The sequence below is a fragment of the Cynoglossus semilaevis genome, chromosome 1, assembly GCF_000523025.1.
Source record: "Cynoglossus semilaevis isolate Cse_v1.0 chromosome 1, Cse_v1.0, whole genome shotgun sequence".
Taxonomy (NCBI): Eukaryota; Metazoa; Chordata; class Actinopteri; order Pleuronectiformes; family Cynoglossidae; genus Cynoglossus; species Cynoglossus semilaevis.
The window spans coordinates 16,326,144-16,345,185 of NC_024307.1; the positions used below are offsets into that span (position 1 = coordinate 16,326,144).

The 19,042-nt window shown below is 42.9% G+C and overlaps 1 protein-coding gene across 2 annotated transcripts in view; it reads right to left on the reverse strand.

Moving 5' to 3' along the window:
- Positions 1-19,042, reverse strand: part of sptbn5 (spectrin, beta, non-erythrocytic 5) — a 28,428-nt gene that overhangs the window by 7,030 nt on the left and 2,356 nt on the right. For both annotated transcript variants that reach the window (XM_025055118.1, XM_025055113.1), the window contains exons 2-55: positions 18,208-18,328; positions 17,007-17,174; positions 16,801-16,917; positions 16,299-16,450; positions 15,974-16,202; positions 15,761-15,847; positions 15,572-15,679; positions 15,351-15,435; positions 15,134-15,267; positions 14,833-15,053; positions 14,590-14,728; positions 14,362-14,496; positions 14,189-14,277; positions 13,946-14,099; positions 13,464-13,664; positions 13,176-13,382; positions 12,870-13,020; positions 12,579-12,715; positions 11,993-12,205; positions 11,546-11,698; positions 11,202-11,332; positions 10,876-11,127; positions 10,499-10,574; positions 10,167-10,378; positions 9,749-9,998; positions 9,536-9,675; positions 9,154-9,253; positions 8,642-8,812; positions 8,299-8,463; positions 8,052-8,141; positions 7,828-7,964; positions 7,513-7,699; positions 7,284-7,393; positions 7,114-7,204; positions 6,323-6,439; positions 6,088-6,245; positions 5,859-5,991; positions 5,611-5,756; positions 5,420-5,534; positions 5,136-5,246; positions 4,386-4,565; positions 4,047-4,250; positions 3,737-3,886; positions 3,231-3,335; positions 2,944-3,132; positions 2,717-2,872; positions 2,300-2,491; positions 2,122-2,217; positions 1,623-1,744; positions 1,436-1,550; positions 1,236-1,349; positions 1,035-1,156; positions 781-943; positions 512-700 (exon numbers count right to left, since the gene is read on the reverse strand). In XM_025055118.1, the coding sequence (XP_024910886.1) occupies positions 512-700; positions 781-943; positions 1,035-1,156; positions 1,236-1,349; positions 1,436-1,550; positions 1,623-1,744; positions 2,122-2,217; positions 2,300-2,491; positions 2,717-2,872; positions 2,944-3,132; positions 3,231-3,335; positions 3,737-3,886; positions 4,047-4,250; positions 4,386-4,565; positions 5,136-5,246; positions 5,420-5,534; positions 5,611-5,756; positions 5,859-5,991; positions 6,088-6,245; positions 6,323-6,439; positions 7,114-7,204; positions 7,284-7,393; positions 7,513-7,699; positions 7,828-7,964; positions 8,052-8,141; positions 8,299-8,463; positions 8,642-8,812; positions 9,154-9,253; positions 9,536-9,675; positions 9,749-9,998; positions 10,167-10,378; positions 10,499-10,574; positions 10,876-11,127; positions 11,202-11,332; positions 11,546-11,698; positions 11,993-12,205; positions 12,579-12,715; positions 12,870-13,020; positions 13,176-13,382; positions 13,464-13,664; positions 13,946-14,099; positions 14,189-14,277; positions 14,362-14,496; positions 14,590-14,728; positions 14,833-15,053; positions 15,134-15,267; positions 15,351-15,435; positions 15,572-15,679; positions 15,761-15,847; positions 15,974-16,202; positions 16,299-16,450; positions 16,801-16,917; positions 17,007-17,174; positions 18,208-18,327 (7,989 nt within the window). In that variant the 5' untranslated portion in view covers position 18,328. The remainder of the gene's footprint in view (positions 1-511; positions 701-780; positions 944-1,034; positions 1,157-1,235; positions 1,350-1,435; positions 1,551-1,622; positions 1,745-2,121; positions 2,218-2,299; positions 2,492-2,716; positions 2,873-2,943; positions 3,133-3,230; positions 3,336-3,736; positions 3,887-4,046; positions 4,251-4,385; positions 4,566-5,135; positions 5,247-5,419; positions 5,535-5,610; positions 5,757-5,858; positions 5,992-6,087; positions 6,246-6,322; positions 6,440-7,113; positions 7,205-7,283; positions 7,394-7,512; positions 7,700-7,827; positions 7,965-8,051; positions 8,142-8,298; positions 8,464-8,641; positions 8,813-9,153; positions 9,254-9,535; positions 9,676-9,748; positions 9,999-10,166; positions 10,379-10,498; positions 10,575-10,875; positions 11,128-11,201; positions 11,333-11,545; positions 11,699-11,992; positions 12,206-12,578; positions 12,716-12,869; positions 13,021-13,175; positions 13,383-13,463; positions 13,665-13,945; positions 14,100-14,188; positions 14,278-14,361; positions 14,497-14,589; positions 14,729-14,832; positions 15,054-15,133; positions 15,268-15,350; positions 15,436-15,571; positions 15,680-15,760; positions 15,848-15,973; positions 16,203-16,298; positions 16,451-16,800; positions 16,918-17,006; positions 17,175-18,207; positions 18,329-19,042) is intronic.

The window sequence follows — 19,042 nt, forward strand, 5'->3', positions numbered from 1 at the left end:
TCCCTTTTGGCCAGCACCCACAAATGCACAGATGTTTGTCCCCTTCTCTGTAAAAAGTAACTCACAGGATCTGGGCAGCACCCACAAATGCACAGATGTTTGTTCCCTTCTCTGTAAAAAGTAACTCACAGATTCAGTGTAAAAACTAAACAGACCCAGGAGATGGAGGAAGCTGAGGCCGGTGCTGGTGGTCTCAAGGTGTTTAGCAGGTTGTTCACCGGAGCCGGTAAATATGCAAGGCTGCTATTGTATCATTAATATGATAAATTAAATGTTCTTTATGTTTCATTTCAGGAATCAGAACGGCTGCACAGACATTAGTTTAAAATACACCTGTGTTCTCTACACCCTTTAACTAAATGTCTAAACCTTTTCTGTGGCTCTAAAATCCCCTGTAATGGGAGTTATCAGGTCAAATGTAGATAATGAAACATCAACTTCTGAACCAACCATACAAAATTAAGATTGTTTGGTGTTGGAAACAGGAAGTACGGTGACCTGTGTTTGTTACCTGCAGGGTTCTTGACTGCTCCAGTGCCTTGCTGCGGTTTAGCCAGGCTCGTTCCAGTCCTTCTTTAGCCTCCTCCAGCTGCTGCAAACACTTCTGAATCTCCGCTTTGGATGAGTGATTAGACCGGATCAGACCCAGACCAAAGTCTCGGACAGAGTCAATGCGCTCGGTGCGGGCGTTGATCTCTGTCTGGAAGCAAACATGGACAATTTTCCCCATGTCTGGTGCAGTGACTGTAAAACCTCTAACACATTAACATTAATGCTCACCTTCCAGTCTTGATGCTCCAAGATGAGCCGCTCAACCTCAGTTCTGGACTTGGGGAGAGTTTTCTCCTTCATGTCGTTGCTTTGTTTGATGCTCCATTCCAGCAGGAGGCGCTGATTGGCTTTAAAGAGCATCAGCTGGTGCACTTCCTGCAGCCTCTCCTTCCTGAACAACAGCATATACCATGAGGTTATCTGTTAGCCATAAAAGAACTCAGCGGATGCTTACGGTGGAGGAACTGTAGAATCAGCCTCACCGGTGTTGGACTTCTGTGTCCAGAGACTTCTGGACCTTCTGAGTCTCCTTCAGTTTATTCTTCAGTTGGTCCTTCAGCACTGATGAGGACTTCAGATGACTTAATGCCTCATTCTCCAGAGCCTGGGGAGGAGTGAGAATTAGAACAACGACATGATGACCTCACACTGCAGTGTATAATTGTGGAACAAACGTATCCCACCTTTGACCTCTCCTGGATGACCCCAGCCTCTCTCTCTGTTTCCTCATGGCGTCTGATCAGGTTCTCCACACTCTCCACATCTACACCAAAGCCTTGACCCTGCAGCAGCAGGATCTAGAAGATCAAAAAGATAGAATTTAGTTTTTAAACTCACTGCAACACCAGTTCTCGAAGGCTCCTCACTGTCACAGACGTCTCACCTTCTCACTGGCTCTGTCCCTGACCTCCTCCAGCTCTCTGATGAATTCATGAATCACCAGTGCCTCCTCCAGCTTCTTCTTGTAGGAACTGAGGTCTCCATGGAACTTGCTCCACCTGGACAAGAAAAAACATTCAAAATACAAACATGGAAGTCACAGAAAAGACAGGATATGGCACTAGTGTTACCGGTCGGTAAGTTGTCGCCTCCGTTGTCTGACGGTTGCTAATTCGTCACCAGTCTGTCTTTTCTCTAGTCTGGCTGCTAGTTTGTCAATGGCTGTGATATGGGCATCGTCCACCGTGGCCTCCTGCAGCATAAACATCAGATTTGAAAGCAGATATGATGATGATAAAAATGTCTGCAGGGTGTGCACAGGAAAGTGTAAACTTGTAAACTTTATGAGTGTATATTCTAAATATCAGCCTTGTTTAATGTTCTTTCACTTTTTGGAATGACTTCCCTTTTAATACATATCTTGTATAAAAGTTCAACAGAACAGTATAAAAACATTGACAAGAAAATAAAATAACAGAATATGCTGATAATCTGTGTTAAGTTACATAAGATATTATAATATTGTGTAAATGGTAAAAAACCCACTTTGTTTGCTGAAAAACAATAAGAAAATGAAAGAAATTAAATTAACAAAGAAAATTCCAACTAACAAGTTGGTGCTAAACTTACTCCATCTCCACTTCCTCTGAACTCTCCAAGCTTCTTCAGCAGCTGAAGTCCATGTTCATAGTCCTCACCAACATCTCCCACATTCACCATCACCTCCTGAAACATGAAGAATACTCTTCAGGTCCAGGGCTTGTGGCTTACACCATGACATAATTGAATTTTACAGTCTTCTTCTCACCTTGTGTCTGATCCAGGCTTCCACCTTCTCAACCTTCTGGAGAAACTCCAGGAAGTCTCTGTTCGCTTCCAGGGCTATCCCCCTGGAGGCCACAGCGTTCCTGAGCTCCTCCCAGAGGAGCTTCAGGGCAGCGGTGCTCTTCTTCACCTCCTTGGACTTTGGGTGAAAGAGAGAAACCAGCTCATCTCCAGACTAGAGATACATGAGAGGAAAGAAGACAAACAGAGTGAAATTTACCACAGGTCACAACATTTCTCATATATTTCTCATCTCATCTCATTGGTCTTTATCTTAAAACTCCGAACCGCATTTCCAAGGACAAAAACAAACACAACAAGGTCGGACCTTGATCATCTCAACTGTTGGTCCATATGTCAATAATAATCTCATTTCCTGTCACATGTTATCTCATCTCACCTGCATAACACTGTTGATAATCTCACTGTGTGCCAGGATCTCAGCCTCAAACACCTGATGTTTCTGCAGGAGCTTCATCTTGGTCTGAAGGTCACTCAGTTCAGCTTTTCCAGCCTCCGTCATCTTGAGCATACGCTCAGAAACCCACTCCTCAGCCTGACAGAACCAAACACATGAGTAAAGATACTGCACAATAGAAAGATGTTTCCTCAATCATTGTTGTTTACCTGAGCAACATCTCGGTTGAAGATGCACAGCATCCTGGAGAGTTCCAGCTCCTGTCTGCGTTTGACAGACAATTCTTTGATCCTGTCTCGTCTTTGGAGGAGGGCTCTGAGTTTGGACTGGACATGAGCGCTCTTCTCTCGACTCAGCTGCTGCTTCAGCCGATCAGCAACTTCCTTCAGGGCAGCAAGCTGGAAGATAGAAAAATCAAAAAGATCAAATAATGTATTTAAAAATCTTTCTGTTGGGTTCAAACTCTCTCTGACCCACTCCAGCAGATGAAACAGACCTTTTCATCCTGTGAGCTGAGAAACTTCTCAAAAGCTTCATGGCGTTTGATCAAAGCCTCTGTTTCGTCCACAGTGTTTCCAAAAGTGCTGTTCTGCAGCAGGACCTGAGGAGGAACCAGCAAGGATTTAGCACAGATTTTACAGTAAAATCAATGGACCATGAAGACTCAGCACAGAGGACTAGGCCTGGGACCATAATCAATAAATCTCTTAGTTGCACGATAAATTAAATTTGGATATATTGCCATGTGTGTCTGTTTTCCTCTTGTCTCGCCTCCAAACAGGCTGAATGACAAGAGGGTTCACTCTGTGCATACGTCTCAGCTACAGTTGACAAAAAGCTGACCAACTATACAGCTAATGTTTCCTTGTAGTTTTGGAGTGAGGGTTGTTTATTCACTTATCATGATAATCAATTTATGTAAATAACTTGGCCTAAAAATTCCTGTTCACCTAAATGGTCCTGAATTATCCTTCTCAGGACAAATATGTGGATTTCTCCTACCTCCTGTGAGCTGGACGTCTTGTCCATGCTGCTGACGTCTCTGTAGAAGATTTGCTCCAGATAGATAGTTTCTAACCAGCTTTTTTTCCTCTTCCAGTGATCTCTAAGTTTTTCTCGCTCACTCTGCAGAGCATCGAGCTTTTCCAGAACCTGCAATAAAACATGTTTGATGTTTTCTTAAGAAGGCTGGTTATCTGGGAAGTCGTACCCTAATTTTCACTTTAAAAATGTTAGCATTTGTGAAACTGTATGTCTATAAAGTCAGTGTGGATGAGAAGACTTCAAACCTCTTTCCAGCAGACGTCCTCACCTCTGTCTTATGTCTTTTATCCTGCTTCTGCAGTACTTTCCCCACATTCACAGCTTGGTGGTACGTCTCCTCTCTGGCCTCCATCTCCGCCCACAGCTGCTGGTGTTGGACCAGCTGGAGGTCGGCCGTGGCCATATCACTGATGCTCTCCTCGGCTGCCATCATGTCGATCAGCTGACCGCACCACAAGAGATAGTCCTGGACCTGGACAGGAAACAGAAACATGACTTTTTGACTTCATGATCACATTGTCATCGTCATTTTCATCAACGTTGTCCTTGTCGTTTTATCATCAAAGTCTTTGTCATCATCAATCACCTGATTGGTTTCTCCACTCACCGTGTTCAGGAACAGGTAACGCTCACAGGCCAGTTTTAGCTCCTCCTGCCTCTGCTCTGTGGAAAGTCGTAGCTCCTCCCACTGCTCCAACACTTTCTGCTGCACGTTCTGTAGCCGGAGCTTCAGCTGAGGCGTACACAGGTGCAGGACAGCATCTACAGCATCCAGCTGCTCCTGCAACTGTAACACACATCACTTTATAATAAGGGTTTTTTTTATTTTGTATCTAAATAGTAAATGTATTTAAATTATATTTTTAAAACCTTACAATTATTGATCATCTCATGATTTTAATCTTTTAAATGTGAATGTTTAATTTCAGATTTGATAGTTTTTGATGACATTCTTAATGGCTCCCTTAAAACTTAAGTACTTGCTACATTACTTTACTTTTGAGCTCAAACCTCTTCACGTTCTCTCATTATTATTATTTTACAGTAATAGGAAAGTTTTACTACTACTATTTCACTACTACTTTCTTTAATATAATACCTACTTCTCCTGGTTTCGTCCTACTATTTATTTTTATCATGTTTTAATTATTGTTTTACTTTTGGTCCAGTAAGGTAGACTGTTTTAAAGTATGAGTTTTCATTTTTCTTTTACTCTTAATCTTTTTTTTTAAGTATTTGAACTAAAGGGTAATTGTGGACACCTTTTTTCATGGATTAAAGAAATAAAAGGCTGCAGATGATTCAACATAACAAAATACTATCAAAGGTTTTTCATCAGGCTGCTTTGATTCTGTACCTGTTGTTCAGTGACGGCCAGTTCATGCAGCAGAGCTTCATGTTTCCTCAGTTGGAAAATTACTCCTTGAAGATCCTTGGCTACAGCGTCAGGGATGCTTTTCTGACGCTCCTTCAGAGACAGAAAAATAGACAATTACAACTTGCTTATGATTTAGATTTTTTTTTATTCTTACATTTATTAAAAGCTCACTAATTTAGTTCACTATTTTAAATTAAACTGTTTTAACCAAGTTATTACTGCATAGTAAAATGTACATTAATTATAACTTTTTAAACCATAACCTGGATGAGCATCAGTGCATCACTTAGTTCCTGGTAAAATCGATGACATTCTCGGGCCCTGTGCAGCTGATCCTGACGCTCTCTGGCCAAGCCCTTTAAATTCACCCAGCATGCACTGCAAAAGAACAAAGTCGCAGTTTCACAGCAGGCCAGGTGCTCAGCTTTATTAGTAATACATGGTTTAAACTAACTCAAGCTGCTGAAATGTGTCTCGGACTGCTGCACTCTGAGGATGTTTGTTATGTACGAGTCGAGCAGCTGTGTCGCTGCAGCTCTGCAGTCGCTCCTCTCCGACTTCCAGCTTCTTCAGAAAACCTTCAAACTTCTCACAAAGCACCTGTAAAATACAAACCATAACACATTTAAATGATGTACTGAAATATTTAAAGAGTGTTTTGTGAAAACGTGAATAACATATTCTCAGAATGTCCGATTGAACCTGAACGTGCTGGTAGTCGTTGCCCAAATCCTGAGACTCAGCTGTTTGTCTCTGCTGATTAATCCAGTCCTCCAACTGAGAAGATTCAGATCTAAATTCATGGAGCTGCAAGACTTCCTTTAACTTCTGAGCCCTGTCAGGAAACAGGACAAAAGTGAAGTGAAGCTACTGGAGCAGCAGAGGAACATCTGAACAATGATCCTCTGATGAGCCTCCATCTGTTCTTCACCTGAGAGCAGACTGGTGCTGCAGCTGCTGGTTGAGGCTGCTCAGACGGCTGTAGGGTCTACTGAGCTCTTCCAGACTCCACTTCTGCACTGCCTGCTCCACTTGCTCCCCCAGCTCCTCCACCTCCACCTCCAGTACCTCCAGTTGACCCTCTAATACCTGTGGAAGTAACAAGTACAGCTCACACATTCACAATTTTGTTCTGGGGGGTTTTCCGCTGTTAGTGCTGCTGTAACCTGGTGTTTAGTGATAAGACTCTGTGTAGCCAGGTGATCTTTTCCATAGTCATCAGGTTTCAGCAGGTTGATCTTCTCAGAGAGTCTGGACTCAAGCTCAGAGCAGTCCAACAGCAGCTGGAGACACATAAAACATGGCATAACATGATGACAAAGGTCGGGTAAGAAAGAGCAATGTTGGGTTTGTGTCAATACTGTAAAAACAACAATAGCTGTATTGTTTTTATTAATTATATGTATCAATACAGTATTACCCACATGTAATTTGTTCTATGTTTGTGGTTTCTTGTATAAGATACCTTGACGTAATAATATTAGTAGCTAGATATTGAGCTATAAGAGGGTTAGCATGTTCAGATAACTTTTTAATACGCAGCATAGTCCATCATACAATTGGTAATAGCTGCGTCAAGATGATGCTTACAATAACTTTGTTTATCCATTACATATGTAGTAGATTCATTAGAGTCAGGCTAACGATGGCAAAACATCCATATACTGCAGTAAACAGTATATAGATGTAAACAGTACAGGGTAAACCTTTTATTATTGTAACTCAAGCAGCTAGTGTATGTAACAATGTTATTTATGTGTTGTAACAGTAGTGTTACATTAATCAATTTAGTTAGTATTGGCTTCCTTTAAGTGATGCTTACAAACAGCTACATGTCATCAGCCATGTCATCACATGTAATGAGGTTTAGCTGTCTTAAAGAGATGTTAACAGAAACTAAGCATTTAACACTATATTCAGTGTAAGCTTCAGTCGATGACCTCTTTGACCTTCTGACCTGTTCTCTGGTGATGGCCTTGCTCAGGTGAGCTGTCCTCCTCTTACAGGTCTCTTCAAGTTCCTCCCACTCTGCACTCAGGTGGCGGCACCTTCAAAACATTTTATTAACATCTGGGTTAAATCATTAAACGTGGGTTTTACACTTATTTTGGTTTTAGGAGAATACACCTCTGAAGCACTTCCTCTCCATCTGATCTGCTGGTTCTAGCCAGACTCCGTCCCTTCTCCAGGATATAATTCAGGTGTTTTCTGTGTGCGTTCACTTCACCCTGCAACTCCTAAGTCAACACACAAGAACTGGATTTTTATTTCAGATCATCTGATTCACCAGAAGATACACCTGGCGAACTGGGGACATACTGTATCACCACCAACAGTATCTACAGTAGGATCTGACCTTCTGCTTCTGCATGAGGCTGATGGCTCCAGCCAGAGACTTATCATAGCCTGTAGAGCCAGAGGCAGGAAGATGTTCAGAGATCCAGCTCAGCTCCAGGTCCACATCATGGTAGAAACCAAAGAGCAGTACCAACGCCTCCAACTGACCTCGACGTTGGTCCAGAGGCTTCTGGAGGGATTTAAACCTATGGCACACATCATTTCATAAATCACTGACTATGTTTTATCAGGTCTGGCTAAGCTAACTCAAAGTGTGTCAAAAATAAAGAATCAGCTTCAGTTGTAGCATTGTGATAGCTTTCTGTGGACTCACAGAGTGAGATAAGTGTCTGTTTCCTGCAGGATCCTGTGAGAGTCAAAGTGGTTGGAGGCCAGGTGTTTGGCTCTGCTGACGATGGAGTTAATCTTCTCTGCCAGGTCCTTGGCCTCCTGCTCCAACTTTTGGTGCTCCTAAAAAGACAACACGTTTTATAGTTTAACAGAGGAAATACAAACAGTTTTTATGACTAACTTAAAGTTCAAGATAAGTGACATCACCTTTAGCAGCTGTCGACTGGAGCGAAGATCATGACCCTTAGTGGCGTTGTTGAGCATCCACCTAATGGCTTCAATTTTCAGTTTGGCGTCCTTACGAAGTGAGGACACAAGTTAGACCATGTTTCTAAATAAATTAGCTTGACTAGTTGTTTAAGCCTAATCATCCATAATATATATGTTTTTTTGTTTTGTTTTTTAAATGCTAATGTACCATTTTTACTTATCAAGTCTCTGGGCAGATGTTTACCTGCAGCAGCTCCATAAGCTGCTCCTGTTGTCCAGCTTGTCTCAGTTTGTCTCCTCTGTCCATCATCTTGTCCTGAAGTCTCCTCCAGCGGCTGCTCAACTGCGTCATCTTTCTGCTGATGTTGGAGCTGTTCTGACGATCTTCACTCAGCATTTCCTGACCCAGCTGGAAAATACACACATGGAAACGGTTTGTATTTTTCTCAAACTCAAATACCTTCTCACTCAGTGAAAATGTCCTCACAAGTATGCACGTTTTGTTTTTGTTTTGTTTTTTTGGTTTATAAAACAGCAATTTGTTGTGACTCCAAAACTATGGATATACTAATATTTAGCCAAATTACCTGAAGCAGTTTGTCCAGTCGGACCTGGTTGGCCTGCACCTCACTCTCAGCAGCTTCATGTCTCTTCAGCTTGGACAGGATGTTGGTGGGATCTCGGTACGACTCGTCCTCAGCCAACTTGAACTTCTCGTCCATCCACAGCAGCAGCTCATCTGCATCACGTTGAAACTCCTGCAAACAGATTATTCTGTTACTAATACAGTGGTTCTCAAACTTTTTTCATTACATACCATTCCTGGAAGATCTGTCTCTCCCAGTACCACCAGTTCGACCAGCTTTAAGGTACAGCAGACCAGTATGTGGATAATATTAAGATTATTAGAATGGTAATCAGACAAAGCCACACTGGTGCTCTCAGCTGGTTCACTTTCACCCACCCTGGTCTCTGCAGGGCTTCTTGATATTTTTATGTTCTCCCCCTGATTGAAGCCACAGCTACAGTGTGTCTGATTCCTTCTAGTTGTATAGCTGCACTAGAGCTGTACAAGGTTTGATTCCGATGGTGGACAGACCTGGTATTTCTTAGAGGCCAGCAGCAGACTCCTTCTCTCTGTGCTGCGCTCCTTCAGCCTCATATTGGCCTTCTGGATGTTCCTGCTTCTGTCCTTGATGCTGAAAACACAGAATAAAGGGACAGTTCAGGTTTTAAGAGCAGGCATTTAAATCACAATGTATAAGATAGCTAAGAAATAATACTTTGTTACATCATAGCAAACATGAATTGTTGATTCACTGGTGATGGATCAACACCAGAGGCAAATGTTAACAAATATCTGTGTACTGAGGAGCTGAAAGTGACGATTTATTTATGGAAAATAAGGAACTAAATTGAATTTTAAATATTACAGCTTAAGATATTCACTATTCTCTCCATCCACTGTTTTCTGTTCTTACTGTTTGGCAGCATAGTGTTGCTGGTTAACGAGCTCCAGGCTGCGTTGACTGAACTGATCGACCCGTTGGTCCAGAGCCTTCAGAAGACCTTCCAGCTCATCCTGTCGACCCAGCAGACTGTGGACACCATCCACTGAGTCCTGGAGACAAAAGGTTGAACTATAATTGGTCTAATAGCATAAAGGCAGGTCAAAGTGCAGCGTCCTCACTCACCCCGACATCTATGACCCTCAGCCTGGCCTCATGTCCAGACAGCGTCGTTTCAATGCGGTCTCCCTCCTGGTTCAGCCTTTGAAGCTCCACCTCCTGCTCCAGCTGCTGCTTCCTTTTGGTCCACAGCTTGTGAAGTTTGGACCAGTCAGCAGATAGAAGGTCCAGGGTTGCCTGGATGTCAGCGTTCCTAGCTCCATTCCTGTGTGAAGACTCCTGAAGAGATTTTCCCAACTTCTCCATCTGCATAAAACTGAGAAACACTTGAGAACTTCAGCAGATTCAATGACCGAGGGGTACGTCACACTCACTCAGGACTCCTTCTCCATTACCCCCCCGCCCCATTCCTTTCTCTTCTTCTGTTTGCACCTTGTTCCTTCTCGCCTAGTTCTTATGAATTGCTCCTGACTTTCATAGTTACCTGCGTCTCTGCTCCTCCATCTCCAGCCACAGCTCCTCGTGTTGATCCAGAAGTGCTAGGGCTGAGGCCACATCACTAGCTGTTTCCTCCTGCAGGAGGCGCTCCTTTGCAGAACCCATCCAGCACTGAAGCTCTTTGGTCTGCTGTTGAAAGTTCTGCAGCCTGCGTGCCTCCTCCAGGTGGCGCTGTCGCTCTGCTGCCTGATGTTTTACCTTAAGGTATAAAACAGAGAAAGCGGTTTAGATTAGGAAGAGAGTAGTTAGAGACATTTTCAGGTCTTATCTCCTTAATCAAAAAATGTTTCTTTAAAAAAGTATAAAATACACTCAGACCTTTTTCAGCAGAGCCTCCAGAGTTCGAACCTGTTCCATGATGGCTGCACTCTCTGCTGGACTACAGTCCTGCTTCCTGTAAGACAGAAGAAAAAAGCATCACAGTCAATGTGTTTAGAACAAGACACCACTGAAGCTCTCTCTCTTTGGTTATTTTCTGTCTCATAATTTCAGTATTTTTACCCTTTCACAGCAGTCAGTTAGGTGATATATGCGTTTATATTTTCATACCTAATGAATCAAATAGAGACTAGTTGAGTTGAAGTTAAATTATTCATTGATCTTATTAGTTGGTGTAACTGTTTTTTCCTTCTACATTAATCATTATATGATCCGCTATAGTTCTCTGTACTTTACAAATAAAACTTGAGCCTTACATCATGGCCACGTTTTTCAGGTAGGCTATCTTGGCCTCTAGGGCTTGGATGTCTCTGAGGGTTTGGGCCTGACTCTTCTCCTCATTTAGGAGTGTGAAGTAGCTACAGTTCAAATCTAAAGGTTCCAGATGCTCCAGCTGATCTTGAAGTTGACCTTTGGCCTCCTCACAGCTCTGCAGGAAACAGTGCACATCAGCCGTGCTCAGCAGCTCATGTCCCTTCTCGTCCTTTAGCTGCTGGATTCGGTCCCACCTGTGGATAAGACCAGGGTTTGAGCACTCGTTTTTATCACTGCCCATCACCGATGGCTCCTGTTGTTTTTGTACCTGCTGGACACTGCCCTCAGCCTGGTCTGGACCTCTCTATGTTTAATGTGTCCACTCTTCACGAGCTCCTCTGCCATTTTCATGATGTCATCCAACTGGCCACGTCCACTCACCAACTCAGTCAAAAAGTTCTGAGATAGAAAGGGTCACAGGATTAAACCAGAGTCATGACACTAGAAAACAATTCACAATTTAAATTGAAAAAATAATAAGCCAAGCTGGTTTATGTTTGTCTGGATTCAACCCCCACTTTTCAGTCTTTTTAGCAAAGATGAGCTACCCCAGGAAAAACATGGTGTGACAAATGTTCTCATACTGAGCGAGAGAAAACTAAAATTAAAAACCTCAAACTTGGCCTGAACCACTCCCAGGTTGTCAGGATCAGCACTAAAGGTGTTCAGGATGTTCTCCTTGTCTTGCATCCATGACTCAAACTCCAGGCAGCTGTTGTAGAATCGATGTAGACGCAGCATCTCCTCCAGGTTTCTTGTTTTTGACTATAAAAACAAGAAACAACAAGTTCAGCATCAAATATTTTTTACAACAATTATATTCTTTAATGCTAGGCCAGAAATAGATGACAGTGTGAACAACCACCAGGAGCGAGGAGTGATTTCCCATCATCCTATCCTTTATGCTGTGATTGTTCTTTCAGTTGCCTCTTTACTCAGTCATTAAGTTTAGATAATTACCTTTTTAAGGAACTCTGTTTGTTTTGCAATTCTTTAATTAAATCAACATTTGTTAAAAGCAGCAGTTCTGTCACATTTCCCATGATGCCCGTCACTCACCTTGACCAGGTTGTACAGAGAGTCGAACTCCTGCTGCAGTTGTGCCTGCGTCCCCTCCACTGTCTGTCTCTGGTACTGTGGGTCAGGGAGACATGTTGTCTGGATCTCACCTGTGTTGTTACGCAGAGATCGTCTTCTTCTGGGCCTACTGCGCTTCTTGCTCAGGCCATCGGGAGGCCCAGTGGTGAAGTTGAGTTCCTTTGCTGGAGTCACCTGAGAAGTTTGTATGATTATATTTTAAATTTGGAAGAAAGTTTTCTTGCATGTTCACACAACTTTGTATTAAAATTAATTTTAAACAACATTCCTACGATTCTACCATCTCCTGTTGCCTGTTTCATTCATACATAAATTCATTTATCTTCTATCTGAAGAAATCCAACAAACATGAAAAGAACATGCACATTTTATACAGAAACCAGCTTCAGCAGAACCTTTAAACTTTATACAAATAATTAACTGAAAATTGATTAATGTCAGTGCCAATCACTGACATGGAACCAGGTAATGATCAGTAAATTAAATAATTCTCTAGAACATTAACCTTTTTTAGAATATTTTGTGACTAAAATGTTACTAATCGTACATTAGGGGGTAGCAAAGTCAGGTAGGTTTTAGGGATTATTTGTTGGTTTCCTCTACTGTCTTGTGCCAGAACCCGATCTCCATCCGGTTCTTGACGGAGGACTGTTACAATTTCATTATGGTTCCATGGAAACTTTCCTGCAGAGAAGAAACCAATTGTCTTTAGAACAATTTTATTTTTAATAGCCATAAATACAGTAAAAATATATCATTATGTCATACAAGCTAATTGGCCAGCTGCCTGGTACCTTTTAAACTTTAGAACTATTGTGTATACAGTTTGTTATGTTACCTCTGCTGTATCTGAAGCGAATCTTGGCTTTGCACTCCTCACTCTCGGGTGAGGTTATGACAGAGCCCCGCCCACTTTTAGGGTGTTGTGGCTCCTCTTCCTCTTCAGACGAGTCACTGTGTTGGATGATTTTGCTCTGTGGAGGTTCCGCCTACACAGAGAGGACACAGTCAGTCCCACAACTATTTTATTAAAAGACTTGTTTTTGTTCTATTTCTTTTGAAGCGAAAGGGATCAGACTGTGATCAACGGCATTTCGTTTTAGATTTTTTGTCACTCTGTTCCCGATCAGTCATTCACACTCACAGTTAGTGCTGTTAGCTGGGCGGCACTTTTTGCCTGCTCTGATAGTCTCTTGATCTCCGGGCCATATGCCATCATCTCTTTTTCCAGGCGCAGGTAACGCTGCAGGAGTGTGGTGGTGCTTGACTCATCTTTTCCTCGGTCGTCGCTGGAAAGCAGTGGTTTCCTGTCACTCAACCATGAGTCGGCTTCCGCCACATCTGCAAAGTACTGTACAAAAGAAATGTTTAGCAAATGACCTGCTGCTGTTTCACTACCTTCACCAGACTGAAAACTAAAACCCTCATTCACCTGTTTAATGGTGGCGGCGGCCTGAAGCCTGTCCCAACGTCCCTTCACCTCATCACTCAGGTGGTTCCACTGCTTCTGCAAAATTCTGGTCCACTTCTGGATGGCAGTCTGGTTGTGTCTGTTCTGTCTGGACAGATCCTGCCCTCGAGCCAGAATTCCCTGGTACAGAGACTCCTGAGCCTGGATCTCTGCCTCGAGCAGCTAAAATAACACATACGCAGCTTAGTTTGTGGATGAGGATTTCAAAGTAGTGCAGTCTCCCACCCATGTCAATGTGGAATGAAGAAAATACTATGAGGACAATGCAGAAGAACATGAAAGAGAGGGACGACCAAGTGGAAGGGCAGTTGTAAGGTAAGACTGACAAAAACCCAGAGGACCCAGAATAAGACAAGACAATAATAATGTGCTGCAGTTGACTTGAATAGATAGAGAGACTTGGTCAATGACCATGCAGCCACGTCCAGGTCTAAGTGTCTCACCTTATGTTTTTGTTGGGCCACTTGAATGTGGTTAAGGTCTCGTCCCAGTCCAGTGGTCTGCAGCTTCAGCAGACGCTCATACAGCCAAGCTTCCAACTCCTCACAGTCATGAAAGAACTCAAACAATCTGAAGTGAGCTTCCAGCTGTGTCCTCCTGAGACATCAGCAGAAAGGACGGACATCGAAAGGTTGATATGATGGATCCATTCTTGGATTATAAACACAAAATGATGAAGAACGTACCTGCTGCTGCAGACTGACACCAGAGATTTATATTGAGCATCCAGAGCTCTCACTCTGCTCTGGATCTGCTGATCACTGCTCACTTTTCCCTGAGAAAGAGACAGAAAAATTAAGAAAGGTCAGTGGACTCATGGTTAGAGTTACCGAAAAACAAACAGGTGGTGGCGCTGTACCCTCAGAGCTCTGCCACTGATGGCAGCAATGGTTTCACCATGAGCAGAGATCTGGGCCTCTAGGAGATCCTGCCTCTGAAGAAGAGACTCCACCTCCGCCAGCTGCTTCCCAAACTCAGAGGACAAGGCCTGAGACTGCAGACCAGAAAAAACAGTAAAGACTGTTTAGTCGATAAAAATAATTTTAAACTTCTGTTTTAAAACAAATTAAATGAAAGTTATATTTGCCTGCAGTTCCTTTAACTCATGGGAAATGAGCTCCACGTCTCTGAGGACACTCAGAGTTTCTACTACATTTCCTAGCAGCCCCCTGTGCTCCTCCAGCTGCTGTAGCAGGTCCCTCCACTTCACACCGATTGTCTGCTCACTTCAGACACACAAGCAGTAAACAATCTTATTTGTTGCAGATGACACTCTTACATTTGCTTTAAAGGAAACGATCCTGAGCCCCTAAATTCCAAAGGCTTTTACCGTGTCCTGATCTGATCCTTGCTGTGGTAGTTTTCTCTCTCCATCGTCTTAGCCATGTCTCTCAGAGCAGTAAAACGAGGCTCTCTCGCCAAAGCATCCGTGGCCAGAGCTTCAAGACGACGTCCTGCTGCCTGAGCCTCCTCCAGAGTGGACAGACCTCTGATGTTCTGCCTCTGGATCAGACGTAACGTGTCCTCCAGGTATCCTTCCCTCAGAGCTGCCTAAAGAATCACAGAAGTGAAAAAGAGGAATACATATTTTAGACATTCAAAAAAAGAAAAAAAAATTTATTTTTTTTTACCTTTCTTCCGAATTTCTGAGCAAGCTGCTCCAGGTTCTCCAGACGAAGCAACGCCTTTTGCAGCGCTCCTTCTCGGTCATGTTCAGCTCTTTCCAGCAGAACCCAGCTCTTCTCTATGTCACTCAAGGTTTTACCTGGACACAGGAAGACAAACATTGGTCTTACAGCATTACAGTATACAATGTCATTCCTTAAAACCATGGATGTTGTCAACTACCTTCTGGAGGATTATATGCCCTCTGGTTGTTGGCCACAAGCTGAGTCTTCAGACTGAACAGATGAGCTTCAAGAGCTCCACGTTCCTAAACACATTGTGTCCGTGATGAATTAATGCTGCATTTCAGCTCTACTGTAAATGTGCTGTAAGCCCTCCCTCCCCCCCTAATCCTGACAGCTTAGTCTCAGTTTTCTACAGTTGTCTCAGGATTTAACTCTGACCTGGTACTTTGGGGGCTTCTCCACGGTTCTGTACATTTTAAAAGACGTCATCAGTGTCTGCATCTCCCTCACAGAGTTTGGAAACTTTCTGTCATTCAGCTGAAGAATCTGCAGATGAACATGAAGCATTTACTGTAAGTTTGACTGTGACACTGGCACATGATTCTTGTTGGTAGGGACGCCTGTTACCTTGGTTCTGATCCAGTGGAGCAGATCTGAGACCATCCTCTCATACTGGACTTTCATACGATCCAGCTCCATAAGTAGGCCCACCATCTGTCCATACACACACACAATGAAGAATATTGATTCACAATGGGAATTCAGACCAACAGCAAATACAGTCAAGTCTTTTGTGAGGATGGAGAATTGGGGGTAGTGCCCCCTGTGGTGTAACCTCACCTTGGCCAGTCTCTTCTGGACGGTCATTTCCTGTTTCATCTTGGAGAAATAGTGGTAGTAGAGTGACACGTAGGTCATGATGGACTTCTCATCAGGCCTCGGCACCAACATGTCCTCAACATCCAGCAGCTGCATGATTCCAAACTCACGGTCGGCCAGAGAGAAGGCATGATCAAGGTTTCTGCGGGGGTCATCACCAGGGAGACGACCGTAGTCAAAAAGGTCAGGCCTGCCATGAGGAAGGACAGAATAAAAAAAAAAGACAAAGATCATAAGATCACTAAAATCACACCAGAACAGTTTTGGGACATCAAAATACTTTCACCTGTGTGCATGGATGAGGGCGTTGAAGGCCAGTCCATCTCTCCAGCTTCTGGAAAAGTCCTGAACATTAACTCCACTGTAACCTGCAGTTTTTCTCTGACACCATATCAGCAGAGCCTCCTTCACCGAGCGCTGAGCTACACTGACTTCTCCCTGACATGGAGCAGAAGGAGGATGAGATGACAGTGGAGGAGGAGAAGAGGTAAAATACAGATGGATGATGACAATGGGGGGGAGAAGTAAAATAATAGAGTTGGCAGGAGGAGTAACACAAGAGTCAGAGGAGGGTTGAAGATGGGTTAAACAAATACAAAAAAAAGGAGAGGAGATGAGGAGGACAACAGCAGCTGAAGAAGAATAAGAAGTAAAGAGACATAAAATAGGACGTAATAATAAGATAAGAAAAAAAAGAGAGGAAAAGAGACAGAGTGATGACAATGTGGAAAATAAAGAAGAAGAAAGACAGGAGGAGGAATGGGAGAGAATAATGGGAAAGAGCCTACCTCCCCTAAATCTATGGATCCAATCTGGAACCTGAGGATGATGATCCACAGCAGGCCCAGGATTAGAGTCCGGTCCCCGTCCACCACATTCTCTGGGGCAATCAGATCCACTCTGATCTGTCCCAACACACAGACACAACAAAGTCGTACAAATCTGTTGGTTGGTTGGTTGGGTGAGTGAGTGTGTGAGTGAGTGAGGGACCGACCTTGGTCTTGAGGAAGTTGATGGCAATGCTGTTGTTCTCTAGACAGTGGACTCTCAGTTTGCGTCGACTGGGTGGGGGCAGTGGCGCTTTGCAGATCAGCTCCAGCAGACGGATAAGAGCCACTCCCGTCTTCAGCTCAGTGTAGACGTCAGTCAGCTCTATATCCTCCTGCAGGTTCAGGAGGTAAGGTTAAAAAAAATCAGCTTTTCAAAACCACATTGGCTTCAGACAAGAATATTCTTATTATCAGCTTTATCTAAGTCACCATTGTGTTGAAAACTATATATACTGTATGTATATATTTACAGTACATATGTGTGTATATATACATATACTGTATATATCTGCATACACACAGACATCACAGTGGAAGGTAAGTTTTAACCTTTAGACTCTTACACATTCTTGTTGGTACTGTTTAAACACAATATCTTCATACCTTCTTTTACATTGCTGCACATTTGGACAATTCTTCTGCTCTTTATTAGGAGTAGACAAGAATAAGCGTTACATTATTCTAGTCTAACTCCACCCACTGACATGAACTTTAATGTGGGGAAGCCTGCAGGATACAAATTTTACTTTTCTGTTCTGGCAGCAGGGGGCACTCACAGCACACTCGGCTCTGACTACATGTACTTTACACAACCAAAAAAAAAAATTGAAAAATAATTCTTCCTGACAAATGCAGCTTTGGACACACCAGTGTTTGAACGGGAACAGAACACATAGGTTCCTGTAGGCATGTGTGTCAACACAAGTGATGCATGTGCAGCTCTGTGACAGGACAGGAACTCGTGCGTGTGAAAAGGTGCGTTTGGTAACATCACCATCCTGTGGTTGTACTGTAGAACAGGTTATATAATGTCTTTGTGCTGTGGACAGTCTACATCAGGACGTCCTCAGAGTTCAGATCCTCATTTAGTATCTCCCAGGTTGTGACAGGTCTAAGTGGACACATGTTGGTTCTAACTTTAGACAGTGAAGTGTTTGTCTTTGTGCTTCAGTTAATCACAGCAGGCGACACGTCTTCCTGAAGAACCTCCTGCACTAGGAAGGAACACAAGGCTTCATGGTGCCTCATGTTTAGCCAACCATTAACAAAACATGTTCTTCACATGCCAGTTTGTTTACTCAAACACTACAGTATTTAATTGTTTTTAAAAAACTGCACGTTTGTGTTTGAGTGTGCATATCTCACTTTGTTCTTGTGGAAAACACTATTCATCCACTTGGTGAATGTCTTCTTCTGGACAGACATCCTCTGCTCCTGCAGCTCCCTGAACCGTCCTGCTCCATCCTCCTCCACCACCTCCATCATCCTGACGTGTACCAACAAACAAGGAATGCGTCAAATACATCATAATAATCATAGTGTTAGTCTTTACCAATGCCTGGCTACCTTTCTTTAATCTGCACGTGGTTCAGTGGTTTCTGTGTGAAAACGCTAACTTGTAGAATATGTACCCAGTAGAGGGATGTGATGTAAATGAGAATTAATCCTGTTTTTCTGTTACTTTCTAAGGCTTAAAAGGAATTGAAACCAATTAAATAGGACAATTTAGTCAAGTAAAAAGACAAGACAAGTCACTAAACAGAGAAAGAATTGCTCAGTGATTTAGTAACAAACAGCACAGAGCAGGGCTGTACTCTACGTTCTGAATGGAATTCAGATTCAGATACATACCACCACAGAAATAGTTAGTTTGATCACAGTGGTAGCACATTACAACTGTGTTCATAGCACCTTCTGACCTGGAGGGGGATTTAAATAAATGTAACAGAAATAAAATAAAAAAACCAGACTAGAAAACCTTCTAAAAATTGTAGTTTTTAAGAGTGTAAGGTGTTTTATCCTGAGTTATATAACACAAAGTCCTGTCCAAATTCTCTATTTAGAGGGCAGGGTTCACTGATTTGACCAACAGGGCATAAACGTTAAAATGAGACCTCATATTGCCTGCTGACATATTTTTACAGCTCAGATACCAAAGTAGTAAAAATTCCAGAGGGCTCATCAACTGCAGGTGTGATCG